The sequence below is a fragment of the Micromys minutus genome (assembly GCF_963924665.1).
Source record: "Micromys minutus genome assembly, chromosome: 1".
Lineage (NCBI taxonomy): Eukaryota > Metazoa > Chordata > Mammalia > Rodentia > Muridae > Micromys > Micromys minutus.
The window spans coordinates 31,241,075-31,254,494 of NC_137969.1; the positions used below are offsets into that span (position 1 = coordinate 31,241,075).

The 13,420-nt window shown below is 47.5% G+C and overlaps 1 protein-coding gene across 3 annotated transcripts; it reads right to left on the bottom strand.

Annotated features, from left to right (window-relative positions):
* Positions 1-203: 203 nt before the first annotated feature.
* On the bottom strand, positions 204-10,569 carry TBRG4 (transforming growth factor beta regulator 4). Of its 3 annotated transcripts, none has more exons than XM_080917182.1 (12): positions 10,465-10,569; positions 9,803-9,867; positions 8,212-8,665; positions 5,427-5,750; positions 4,706-4,877; positions 4,305-4,462; positions 3,394-3,504; positions 2,779-2,923; positions 2,270-2,515; positions 1,974-2,085; positions 1,731-1,845; positions 204-1,224 (listed from the first exon to the last, which is right to left on the bottom strand). In XM_080917182.1, the coding sequence occupies exons 3-12, from the start codon at positions 8,614-8,616 to the stop codon at positions 1,123-1,125; spliced, it is 1,890 nt and encodes a 629-aa protein (XP_080773308.1). In that variant the 5' UTR covers positions 8,617-8,665; positions 9,803-9,867; positions 10,465-10,569; the 3' UTR covers positions 204-1,122. The 3 variants fall into 3 exon arrangements, with proteins under 3 accessions (XP_080773308.1, XP_080773309.1, XP_080773310.1); XM_080917183.1 differs by having other exon boundaries at positions 10,523-10,563; XM_080917184.1 differs by lacking the exon at positions 10,465-10,569 and adding an exon at positions 10,173-10,235.
* Between the last annotated feature and the right edge of the window lie 2,851 nt (positions 10,570-13,420).

The following is a 13,420-nucleotide window of genomic DNA, read 5'->3' on the forward strand; positions in this document are numbered from 1 at the left end:
AGTAGCAATGTGACAGACAGCTCTAGGTGGTTAATATGGGCTGGTCAGGTGTCCTACGGATCCTGTGGTGACAGCAATGTCTTCCAGCTGATTTCTGATTGTCAGCACCAGAGTGGCTTTGTAGCAGTCCCACCACTGACAAAGCCGCCCGAGTGTTGACTGGAGATCTCCAGTTAGCTCAAAAGAAAAGCCAGTGGCCCATGTGGCAAGCATCCCAAACTTTTATTTCCTTACACACCAGCAGACTTCCCCAATTGGCTTGTCAGAACTACGCACCCACTCCACCTCAACCTAGACAAGCTGTAGCCAACTGCTCCTTCCTGTAAGCTGCTTCTTCAGCTTTGTGGTAACCAACAGTATGTGCAGAACAAGAGAAGTGCTAAATCCCAGAGGACTCAACTGGTGCTTTGGGGGGGAATGTGCCAAGTAGGGTAAGAAGCCCCTTTGTTTTAAGACTCCCCTTTGGACAAGCCTTATCTACGGGAGTCTCCTGCAGAGGACCCAGGGCCCCACCCGAAGGGTAGTCCATAACTTGGCTGTAGTAGTCATGAGTGACAGTCTGGCTATGGATCTTGTTATCAGCCAAGTAGACTTTATTCTTGTCCCAGAACTAGGGCCTTCCAAATGCCTTCACAGCACCTGCTCCCTTCAGACACTCTCTAGTGACATGGTGTGGGAGAGAACCTCTCAGGACAGTAACCACAATTCTGCTAAACACTCCAAGTACACTTCCTGGGAAGCTCAAGTGTCCAGGATCCTACCCATTAAAGTCCCAGGTTTTCTGTCTCTCAAGTCCCTCCTCTGCTGTGCCACAGCACACAGGCATTACTGGGGAGGAGGGGGAGAGTACACCGGTAGAATCCTGGAGAGTTAGGGAACTGGAGAGGGTGTGTGTGTGTGTCCAAAATAAGGGAGAGGAGACAGAGACAGACAGCCTGGAAGATACCTGGCATCCACCAAAACAAAAGGATTTATTAGGACCACCAGTCCTTTGGAGCTGCTGAGCATCCCCTACTCTGGCCAAGGTCCTACAGAGACAGTTCAACTCTGACCTGCCTGGCACTCACTGCTGGGTCCCTGAGCAGTCAGGTCTTTGGGATGCAGTCTGACTGATGGGAAAGGTCACTTGGCTAGCTCCTCAGCCACTGCTTTTCGCATCTTGTCCTTGAGGTAGGCGCTTTTCTGCCATTCAGACTTCAGATCCAGCCATTCATAATATGGGACCTGGAAGAAGGTAGTAGAGACCAGTCACATGGACTATGGAGTCCTTTCCTGTCTTTTCATGGCCAGTGGCCTTCCCACTCTGACAGTGCTGTTGACTGACAGCTTTAAACACTCAGTTCTTGGCTTCAAAGTCCTCAGAAAGAGCGCAGAGCGTGAGGCTATGCACATGGAAAGATCCTGGCTCTGGCAGGGGCAAAGAGATTGCAAACCAGTTATGTTCCAGCAAAGCTACTGAAGAAAATGTGCTGGGAACTTTATATAGCACTCAAAGCTATGAACTTTCTCTTTGCAGGAAACTCAGCATTCACATGTGATCTCAGCCCTGACACATTCCATAGTTATACAGCAGCAGTTGGTTACAGAGCAAGACAGAGCAAGGGTCCCATGGCTGTGCAGCATTTTCAGTTTAATGTGCCCACAGGGGGCAAGCTACGCTTTTGTGTGTGTAGAGTGGGAATATAGATTACACACCCACTGCAGTGATCCCTTGCTTAACAGGTACTCACATCTACCACCAGGAAGCCTGCAGCCACCACATGTCGACGGGCCAGGACAAAACGGCCCAACAAGTCCTTGCTTCTGCTGTTGAAGTTTGGAAACTCCCAGCGAAGGAAAGCGATTCTAGCAGGAGAAAAGGGTGCTCATAGAGCATGTTCCCAGATTAAGGCCAAAGAGATACAAGGCATTCAAGAACAGCAGTACTGTTGAATCCCTTACCAGTACATGACCAGGGATCTCTGGCCACATACCTTTTAGCTCCTGGGGGTAGTGGCTGGTTCCCAACTGGCTGGGCAAGGTGAGGAGCAACAAAATCTCTTAGGGGCAGGAAGTGGCCATCAGCATCCAGGAGCACCTCTGCATCTGCAGGGGGGGGAACAGGATGAGTTCCTGTAGGTGATGCCTCAGAGACCCCACAGCACACACACAAATAAGTATTAGGGGAGGTACCCGCCATTCTCTGGGTTGTTCCTTGCTATACCTATATGTAGGGTTACAATGGGCCTGTTAACACTTAGACCCTCTCCCGACAGAAGGGAACCCTTACCCAGCACCCAGCCATACTGTGTGGCCACCTCCAGGCTGCCCTTGTCAGTGCTCCCCAGCAGCGCCTTCAGTGTCTCCTGCAGCTCCTTCTGTAGGGGTGTCATCTTCTTGTTAGAGGGTGAGGGACTGGGGGCTACAGCTGAGGCTGGCAGGAAAGGGCCTTTATATTCAGGGTACTCCAGCAGGGCAGTGGTGTTGATGTGGACCAACTTCTGGAAGGTACTCTGGTCCTTTGGAGACTTGCTCTCTGGGGGAGGAAGAGAAAAAGGTAGGTTGAAGCACTGCAGAAATGGGGACCACAGGAAATACAGTATCTCACACCCAATCTTAGGCTGGTGTCCCAAAGTTAGGATCGTAGGACAACTGCAGGGAGTGGTTAAAAAGTCATGAGGTTGTGCTTTGTGTGCTCTGGACTTCTCTGTTCCCGTGTCTTCCCTGGCTGGTAGACCAGAAAGCCTACATGTTACATGGGAGTGCGTGCTTATGTTGTGTGCAGGGGAGAAGTCTCACCTAGAAATCGTGTGTGGACTCCAGGATGGAGAACTGTTTGCAGTTCTGCTTCTTGAACTTGCTGCAGCACACATAGTGCCCACACCAGGTCCACCTGCAGGGCTGGCTCCAGGCTCCCCAGCATGGAGTTCAGCTTCTCATGCACCTGAGTCGGGAATACAGCGAAGAAAGCAGATCCAGCCAGCGACTAAAACACCCTAGGAAAGTCTGCAGCCAACCTGTACTCTTGACTTGTCATAGCAGTCAATTGGAAAGCAAGACCAATTTCCTGACTTGGTAAAGCCTGCACCAATTCCAGGCTGATGTATAAGAATTTTCCTCATGCCTGGAGTCCAGTATCCTGGTGTTTTATTCACACTTTGCCCATGAACAGGGACCCAAGATCTCAAATCCCTTGGGATACTATCCAATGGGCACTGTGATGAAGAAAGAATATTTGGTCAGGGCACCTAGGTGGTGATATAGTTGTTGCCCCAGTAGTTTTCCTGTTCTCCAGTAGTCTCTGGAATGCCGCTCATTCCCACGTTGAATGTTGTGCCCACTCCCACCCCCTACTCTAGACAGCAGCCCGAGCCAGAAGTCAATGTGTCAGAAGTGGTAGTTCAGTGCTCATACCAATTTGAAGAACTGATCCTCTTGTTCAGGATGAAAGTTCAGCCGGGCAAAGGCAAGAAGAACACTGCACAGATGGGACAGGGAGACATCCTGTACTTTGGTCAGGAGGTGCTAAGACATTAGAGGGATAAAGTAAGTGCCCAGCAGCCATTTCTCCCCTCTCTAGAGTTCAAAACTGTTCAATCCGCAGCAGCTTTACAGACTACAACTCCCTGGTAGTGGCTTTAGAAACTTTCTGACAGCTACAGGGACATGCACACGGGCACCATGTTTTCATACAATTCTGCTCATAGTGTCAGTAGCTGGGAGTACAAAGGTGCCTCCCCACCTGGTGTGGCTGCTCCTTGGGAGGTCTGGCCAACAACTGACTAATGTAGATTTAGGTGCTTGGAGCCAATCACCAGACTGAGCTCAGAGACCCCCATGGGGGAGCTGGCGGAAGGACTGGAGGAGCAGAGGGGAATTGCAACCCCTTAGGAAGAACAACACTGGCAGGCTGGACCACCCAGTCCTCCCAAATACTAGACCACCAACCAAGGAGTGCACAGGGAGGGAAGGCCCTTGGTCCTATGGGGTGGGAGAGGGCAGATGTGGAATGGGGGGTTTGTGGAGGGGTAACTGGAAAATCATCTGAGATGCAAATAAATGGAATACAAACAAAACAAACAAACAAAGGTGCTCCCCCCTTTTTTGCAGCCATGGCTGCTCCAAGATGAATGGGAACAGGACACTCAGGAACAAAACAGGCAATTGCTCTCAAATGTTTCCCCTCACCAGTATACACCACCTCCCAAACTGGAGAGAGATCTGTATTTACAACCCACAAATGCATATTTTCAGTTTGGCTTTGCCTCCATAATTAAGCAGCGGTCCCAATGGTGACCACAGATAGCCCTGTGGTCCTAACTCACCTCAGTAAAGGCTTCAAACAAAGGCAGGTTGAGCCACTTGAGGAAGGCAAAGGACTTGGCGCAGCGGGCCACCTCTCCAGGTGTCATGCTGGGAACGAAGGGTAGGAGGTCAGCAGCTAGGCGCTGGGACACTTGGGTTTGGTGGAAACTGAGCTTACCTGTGGGATGGAGCAGACACCAGAGATAAGTTGTGGGGGAGGTCAATGTCCCACACCCACTGCTCCACCCCACCTTAGACTTGATGTCTGTGACTAAATTTATCCCTGAACCCAGAATGGGGACCAGGCCTCAAATGTCACAAGAGTTTCTATGGCAGCCTTCTGGGCCAGTGCTCGCCACCATCAGGACAGGCACTGAATTTGACACAGCTGCAAGTGTCTATGGTCAGGGCTTTCTCTTACCATAGGCGTAGGCCAGGTCCAGGAGCATGCCTTTAGTCATCGGGAAGGGCTTCTGTACCAGGTGATAAGAGATGGCCCGCAGCAAGGGCACCGACCGCCGGCTCTGTGCTGCCAGCGTCACTAGCACCTTCCTCAGCTCATCAGGGCCAAATTGCTCCACCAGCTCCAGGCACTGTCAACCACAGCCGCGCAGGTATCAGCTGAGGTGGTTGGGATGAGCTGGGGGCAGGGGTCCCATCCAGTGCAGCCCCTGTGAGACAGCAACTGGGCCTGAGCTGACTCAACACAGGCCCGGCTGCACAGAATCAGCCTTCTTGCCTGCCCCAGGGACTCCCGGGCCTGGAGTTCAATGTCTGCAACCAAACTTATCCCTAGGTCCCAGGGCTGGGGACATAGGGCCCATGAGCAGCAGAGCTTGCTGTGGCAGCCATTTTGGCCAGTTCCCATCATGAGAGGATAGGAGCTGAATTTGACTTGACTGCAGGGATAGCACACGGAACAGCTCAGGCCTACCCAGGACTCCTATGTTAACTTCAGAAGTTGCCCGCCACACCTACTTCTTATGGTTAGATGCTGGATTTATGTGGCTGGAGCTCTTTCCCATGTGATGCCTAAGACTGAGCAGAAGCTTTCAGGGCTCCAATCCCATTTCCCTTTCTGAAGAAGACAATCACCCAAGGCTAGGCCTAAAGTCCCTGGAGGTCTGTTCTCAGCCCCATACCTTGTCTTCTAGACGATTCATCAGTGACTCTGAGAGGTGTTCTGTCATCGTCATCATGGTCACCAATGTACGGCTGTCATTGATTTCTGTCCAGCGTCTCTCTAGGTGCATCAGCAGCTCAGCCAGTAGCTCCTTGGAGTTCTGCTCCTTCATGAAGGAGGCACAGGACTCAGCCAGGAAGACCAAGTGCTTGTACTTCAGCCTCCGCAGACGCCAGCGCACTTCCTGTTCCACTGACTGCAGCTCCTTAGAGGTCTGAGGAAGCACTAGTGTGTACAGGCTCCGCAGCAGCTTCACAAGGGTTCCATGCCAGACAGAAGTTATCTGCACAAAGGAGGACAAGTCAGTACAAAGCCAGTTTCAAAGGTATTTAACACCACTATTCAGAGCAGCCATTCCCACTCTAGTCTCACAGGACCTGCTAGCTGAGCATGCTCCTGCAGCCTCCAAAGAATCTAGTGCTTTACTAGAAGTGGCCCAGGTAGTTTGCCATTGCAAGAAAGAGTTCTAAGTATTAAGAAAGATTCCTTCATACAGATTCAATCTGATGTAGCTGGCACAGACATGTGGTGCATACACGATCTGCAAGCTCAACAGATAAAAACACAGGTCAGTATCACCAACTTTCTGGCCAGTTCTGTGAAATTTACTATTTTTGCTTACAATGACACATTTTCAGGTATTAAAGAAGAGAAACAAAACAAAACAAAACAAAACCCCCAATTTTCCTTCAGAAAAGTTATTTTGTGCCTGTAAAGCTCTAACCTTTCTACCATTCTTCAATAAGTTTCTGGTAATGTGGTGTTGTCCCAAGTCTCAGAATAGTTCTGAGTCCAGAGCCTGTTCTAATGCCACCTGATTTTTTTCTGACGACACCGATTCTTCTGTGCATGGAGTAACTTGGGTCTTAGGAACTATGGGGAAGGCCACCACAGGGAGGAGAGCAAATGGTGTGATGATAATGACTGTCATCACATGTGGTCTCTGCACCTCTCATAGCCTCTGAAAGGGAAACAGAGCACAGTGGAAGGAGGTGAGCTGGGAACGGAGAAGCTGCTGTCTGAAGGGCTGAGGAGGCAGGGCAAGCACTGCAGTTATTTAGTCCCTGGGAGGTTTGAGTGCCTGCATCACCTTTGGGCACACACAACAGGTTTACTGTAGTGTCAAAGAATGATGGTGCTCACACAGGAAGCAGGAAGAAGTGCTCTGCACTAGAGTCTACTCAGAAACTCTGGGCATGAGTGGGGCCTTCTCAGAACTCTGTATTTCTAGGCATAGAGGATTTAGAGCTGCAGTTTTTAAACCTGGACAACAGCAAATCCCACCACCATTTTACATCATGAAGACTTGGTTTCAGACCTGAGAAGACAATTTAGAAGGTAAAAAAAAGTGCTTGCAGTGAAGCCTGGTGGACAGAAAAAACTGACTTCTATAAGGTATACTCTGACTTCTGCATGCATTCCATATACTAACACAGACAAAAGAACTATTTTCTACTGATACTGTCTTCCAATTCTGTAAAACAATGCTTAGTCTTATTTTAAGACTTTAAGTTATCTATGGGAACAATCAACTATACACTTAGGAAAAGGACAAGTGAACCTGACCTGATACAGTATAAACTATGTTAATATGCTTAACTATTAAGAGTTTTTTCTATACTATCTACCTCGTAAAAATAGCCACATCTTATAATGATTTAAAAACCCACAACTTTTAAAGCATTTAGCCCAATCTTTCTTTTTTTAAAAAAAGACTTATTTACTATAAGTATTCTGTAGCTGTCTTCAGACACACCAGAAGAAGGCGTCAGATCTCATTACAAATGGTTGTGAGCCACCATGTGGTTGGGAATTAAACTCAGGACCTCTGGAAGAGCAGACAGTGCTCTTAACCACTGAGCCATTGCTCCATCCAGTTTGGCCAGGGCGGGTTTGTACTTCCTCTTAGCTGATGGAATCTAGGGAAGCGCTATGTGAAGGAGTCTTTCCTTGCACTGGACATAAACTGGCTGTTGCTGAGTAGGGTTGCAGAATCCCACAAACAGGCCTTATCTCATCCTCACATTCATTCTTTGAAGGTCTGAATGCGGCAAGTGTAGCCCTAGGTTTAGGGACCCTCCATTAATCATAGTATCTCATCTGATTTCAAGAATGATGTCAACGAGCAGCCAGACCCTCCAGGGATAGGAGGGAATGTAAGCCACGGCTGTGGAGTTGAGAACAAAGTACCAAAGGAACTGAAAGGACCAGGCTCATCTCTACTTCTGATACCTAATGTATCAGAGGGTTGGGCTGCCTGCCTTTGACTTACCCCAACAGGCTCCTGAGAGGATAAATAGAAAGCATAGCAATGTTCTTTGAAAACTAGAGTAAGAAATACCAAGAGAATGCCTGGGGGTGGTGGTGCATACTTTTAATCCCAATACCCTGGAGACAGAGGCAGGTGGATTTCTGTGAGTTTGAGGCCAGTTTGGTCTACAGAGAGAAAGAGAGAGTTCCAGGACAGCCAGGGTTACACAGAGAAACCTTGTCTTGAAAAACCAACCCCAGGATGGAGAGATGGCTCAGAGGTTAAAAGCACTGGGGTCCTGAGTTTAACCACATGGTGGCTCACAACCATCTGTAATGGGATCTGATGCCCTCTTCTGGTGTGTCTGAAGACAGCTAAGGTGTACTTATATGCATAAAATAAACAAATCTTTAAAAAGAAAAAAATGCCAGGAGCCCTGTGTACATCCACCTTCAGTGGCTACTTTCCCCTAATGTACATGGTAACCGCTTACCTGACTGTCAACTAGTTTGACAAGTTGGCGAAAGCGAGCATCCTCTACAAGCAAGGCCTTTTCCTTTGGCTTCTCAGAAAGCAGGTAGGAGAGCCGGATGAGTATGAGGGCCGCATGATTGTGGTGCAGGCTATGGTCACCACCTATCAGTTCCAGTAGCTCCTCTGGCCTGGTGGCTTTCTCAATGAGGTAGTCCACCTCTTGGTACTCTGGGTAGGGAGTAAACACCTGCTCTTTCCCCAAAAGCTCCGTCAAGGAACCCGAGGAAGGGGAACTGACTGAAGAAGTCAAAGTCTTACAGGCCACTCCAGCAAGTCTCAGTCGGCCAACTGGAGCAACAGAAGGAACTAGGCGGGTGGCTTCTCTAAGCAGGCATGTGCACTGTTTCATCAGTCGGACTGCCATGATGATGGGAGCAGGGGAGAGAAGACTCTTAGTAAGCGATTTCCAAGTCCTGAAAAAAAGGGGAGTATTATATAAGCTTAGAAGGAAACCATGACAATGGCAGGAGGATAAGGCAATTTTAAACAACTGGCCTTAATCTTTGGTTTTAACACCCATTGTATATGAAGGAGCACTTTCTGAAGCAAGAGTCCTGGGAGCTTCTGCTTCAGGACAGAGTGATCAGACATCCCAGCCCAGCATTCAGCCTGGAAGGCACCAGGCCTTACTGTACTTTCAAACTCCCCAGGTCCTCAATGTTTCCTTGATGCAAATCTGGGCATGTGTGTTTTATACAGTGCTACATTATTGTGTTCCTAATTTCAGGTATCCAGGATTTAAAAAAAAATTGGCTTAAATACTCTAAGAATGATTTTGGGAAACAGGATATATAACCCACGTTCCTGAAACTTCTAGGAAGACTCAGAGACACTGATACGAGAGTGAGGCTCCAAATCCAGCAGGCTGCCTCATTAAACAACCTGAAAAAGTCACCCTTTCTTAACTTTTGGACTCTTTTGTGGTAGGCGGAGGTGACAAGATTGCTCAGCGGTTAACTGCATTTGCTGTTCTTCCAGATAACCAAAGTTCAGTCCCTAGCACCCTCAACCTAGTGACTGACAACTGCCTGTAACTCCAGCTCCAGGGAGCTGACAACTCTCTCCTGGCCTCTGCCCAAATGTGTAGCCATGCTCACATATAGACATACAAATAAAGAAAAAAAATTAACTTTAAAAAAGAAAAGACTACAATTACTTTATGTAGCTGAGGATGACCTTGAACTTTTATTCCTTTGCCTCCACCTTCCCAACTGCTAAGATTATAGATAGCCAACCTCTCTTGGTATTATGCGGTGCTAAGGTTCAAATCTAAGTCTTTATGTGAGCTAGACAAGCAGTTTCAATTAAGTCACACCCCAGAACCCTTAAAAGCAAAGCAAAACACACAGACCGAATAGATCACAAACAAACCCTAACACCACCCAGAGTCACCACCTTGCCAATTTTAACCCATTCCCTACAATACAGGCTCCATTCCAATTATGTTTTGCACTTTTATCCCACAGTGCAAGACTTGCTACTGAGTTCTCTGTCAATCAGAGGGTATGGCAAAACATACTACTTTTTTTCTAAGTCCTGCAAAATGTTACCTTCTTCAAGAACATGCTATGAATCCACATGGCGTTTCTTTCAACAATTCTGCCGGTCTTGTTCCCTAAGATTAAACAGGAATCAGGTGAGACAAGTTACTGGACCTTGCTTCAACCAAAGGAGAAAACACCTTGAATTTTTTGCTTCCGGGAATCGGGTATACGGCTAGCTTATTTTGCTGTTACATGAGCACATTATTGCAGCTGTAAAAAGAGATAGGTTTAATTATACTTATAGGGAAATAAAATATGACTTAGAAGGGGGACTTCTGCCCAAACCCAATATCCATCACTGAACCCAGACAGTAAAGCAGCACGGCGAACATTATCGATTTTTTAAGATACCTCTAAAAAGCAATTTAGGTCAAACCTGAGATTAAGTAAATATCAACCCTGAAACCTAAAATGCAGAAACACGAAAAGCGACTGGCAGGGGACACCAAGGGTCACTTGCGAGCAGCGTAGATTCCTCGGCTAGGCCTCGTGTCCAACGCGGGTCGAGGGGCGCGTGCGCAATGGCAAGCCGGAACCGAATTTGCTACCGGCCAGCGCCCTTGGGTCGCGGCGTCAAAAGCCCCTTTCCTGGCTACCCCTACCACAGCCCCACTGGCCCTTACTAACTGCTGCCCTTCCCAGCCACCCTTCCTGTCTCGGATACCCACGCTCAGAAATCCAGTCTCTCCATGACGCCAGACTGGTGCGGCGAAAACCTTCACTGACCTCCATCAGCCGTACCGCCTCCACGCGGCCCGGCGCGCTCACGTACGTCACTGGCGCGCCGCCGGAAGCTAGCTTGCCTAGTGCTCTCGGACGGAGGCCACGCCTCAGGCCGTTCCGGGCAGGTGCCATCTTTGCTGAGCTCAGATTTCCGGTTTTGGGAAGCGTAGTGCGAGGTTGGTGGTGGGAAACTCAGACGGAAGGGAGGAGGTGAATTCTGGAAGGCAGCTTTGGTCGGAGCAGAATCCCCTATTTGTGCCGTGTTTGAGTAGCAACTCTAAAGTCAGTCCGTTCTGCCACAGGTCCTGTAGGAAAGGCTTGAGTTGGGGTCGCGGTGGTGACTTTGGGGTTTGCAGAGGGAAGGCGTTGCCAAGTGGCGACTAATAACAGAGAAGCGAGCTGTAGGTCTTGGAAATGCAAGCAGTTTATCTACATTAGACATATCATATATAATGGCACGTCTGTAAGTTCCTGTAATCTCAGTAATGGAGGCAGGACTAGCTTGCACTACTGTCGAGGACCTGTTACAAGAAGCAGAACAGCCGTGAGTGGTGGCACACCTTAAAATCCCAGTCAAGAGATAGAGGAAAAAGAATCTTTGAGTTCGTGGCTAACTTGGTTTACATACCGAGTTCAGGACAGCCGGGGCCACCTAGAGAGACCCTGCACATCTCCGACAGGACTGAGGAGGTAGTTTTGCCCCAAAGAAAACAAACTACAAAATGTTGGGTAGGATGGTAGGGCTGTGAGTTTTCCTTGTAATCCCAATGCTAGGGAAGCAGAGACTGGATCTCTGAGACAAATGTGTATGTGTGCATGAGATCACAAGAAAACTTGGGGGAAATTTGTTTCTTTCATCATGTGGGATCTGAAAATTAAACACAGGTCAAGTGCTTTTTACCCATAAACTGTTTTTCTAGACAGGGTTTGTCTATTTAGCCTTGGCTGTCTTGGAAAACTGTATAGATCAGGCTGGCCTTGAAATCACAGAGATCCCTCTCCTACTGCCTCTGGAGTGCAGGACTAAAGGCAAGGGCCACCACCACCAGGGTCCGACTAAGTTATCTTGCTGGCCTTAATTTTGTAAAAAAAAAATTAACTTTTTTCCTTAAAAATGTTTATGTTTGTAAGAGTGTACTACTTTTCTTCTTTGTGGCGAAAATGAAGCATAAACTCTAGTTCTTGTTTAATAAAAGATTGCTGAATTTCCCAGGGAAGCTCCTCTTGCTTTAGTCTAACGTCACATTGTTTGTCTTGGTTGTTAAGAGTCTCATGCTGAATACAAAATTTAACTCAAATAGGTCAGAGATATATATGTATAAAACTCTTGAGGAAAAACACATTTTTACTATCTTGGATGAAACAGTACTTTCTTAGATAGGATATCATAACCAAAAACAACAAAATGGAGCAAAAAAAGGTTAAAATGGACTTTCAAGAACACCAGAAGGTTGCAGTGGTGGACATACCACCACACCCAGCTGAGGATGTTTAAAATTTTTAGTGCTGAGACTGGAGTAATGACAGAAATGCTTCAGTGGTTAAGAGCTGGCTATTTCAGAGCACCCTGGTTGGATCCCAAGCACCCACATAGTGGCTCACAGCCCCCATAACTTCGGTCCTGGGGCATCTGACCTCTTCTGGCTACTGTTGGCACTGCAAGGTAGAGCACACAGGTACATGTACGAGCATACCCATATATACAAAATAATAAAAAAGTTCTTCAATAAGCAACTCCTAATTTAAATTGTCAAAGAGTGACTGGAAAGTTGATGCTTTCTGCTTTTTCAGAGCCTGGCCTGACTACATAGAGATTCTCTATCTCCTCTACTAACTGACATTGTACCAATGTACAGGTCTTTGTGGTCACTGAGTGGAGTGGTATCACCAGGTTATACGACCTGTGAGAATGAGCTTCCCCTATATGGGTTCCTTGTGATGTTGGCTCCTGATGACTATGGTCTTCTCACTGAATTATACTGTTATCCTTATTTGTGAGTTTTGAGAAGGGTCTTCCCAGAGCAGGATAGGTGACCTATGAAGCCAACCATCCCAGACAGCTCAATGGTGGGAGTCATCTCTGGTTTCTTAGTTACTTTTTTATTGTTTTGTCAAAACGCCATGACTAAGAAGGCATTTAATTGAGGGCTTGCTTACAGTTTCAGAGGGTGAGTTCATGACCATTAAGACAGAGCTTGGCAGCAGGCAGGCAGGCAGGCGGGAGCAGTAGCTGAGAGCTCAAATTGTTTTACAAGCAAGAGGCAGAGAGCAAGAGGCTAGATGGGATTGGTAGGGCTTTCAAAACCTCAAAGTCCTCCCCTCCCACCCTATGACACACCTCCTCTAAGGTCACATGTCCTAATTTTTCTTGAACAGTTCCTCCAACTGCAGACCAAGCATTGAAATATATGAGTCTACTTAAACCACCTTAGCTGGTAAGCTAGACAGGATTCTGATCCACAAAGACACAGGCTCAAGTCAAGAGAGTGAGCCTAAGTTTCCTTGTGAAAAGGCTAACAGTGGAGTCCCATGTGTTCAGTGTAAAAGTATCTTTTATTTACCTGATGTAATTGTTGTCTCCGAGAATTGTGCCTCTGTTTGCTAACTAGGCCTAGTCTTGGAAGCTTCTAGCCTCTGTACAATTTTATCTAGGCCTAGAATATTTTCAGCTTCTGAGACTTACTGCTGAACAATCTTACTCTTTTTAGCTCTTGCTGAACTTTGGCTGGCTGGTCAACTCAATTGTTCTGGTTCAAAACTCCTCTTCATGCTGACTGATTCAAACTGGCTTCTTTCTTGGCCTCTTGCCTTTTTGTTTTGCTTGGACTCATACTAACTTTGGTAATCTGTTGTAATCTTCTGGTGCCTTCTTGCTCTCTGGCTCGTTCTCTGACTTGTTTT

What these genes read in the sequence shown, in the direction of transcription:
- TBRG4 (XM_080917182.1), bottom strand. Translation starts at nt 8,616, where the DNA reads ATGGCAGTCCGACTGATGAAACAGTGCACATGCCTGCTTAGAGAAGCC. An exon ending in GGACCTGGCCTACGCCTATG is followed by an intron (nt 4,463 to 4,705) that starts GTAAGAGAAAGC and finishes TCCATCCCACAG; the next exon opens with GTAAGCTCAGTTTCCACCAA. An exon ending in AGGATCAGTTCTTCAAATTG is followed by an intron (nt 2,924 to 3,393) that starts GTATGAGCACTG and finishes TTCCCGACTCAG; the next exon opens with GTGCATGAGAAGCTGAACTC.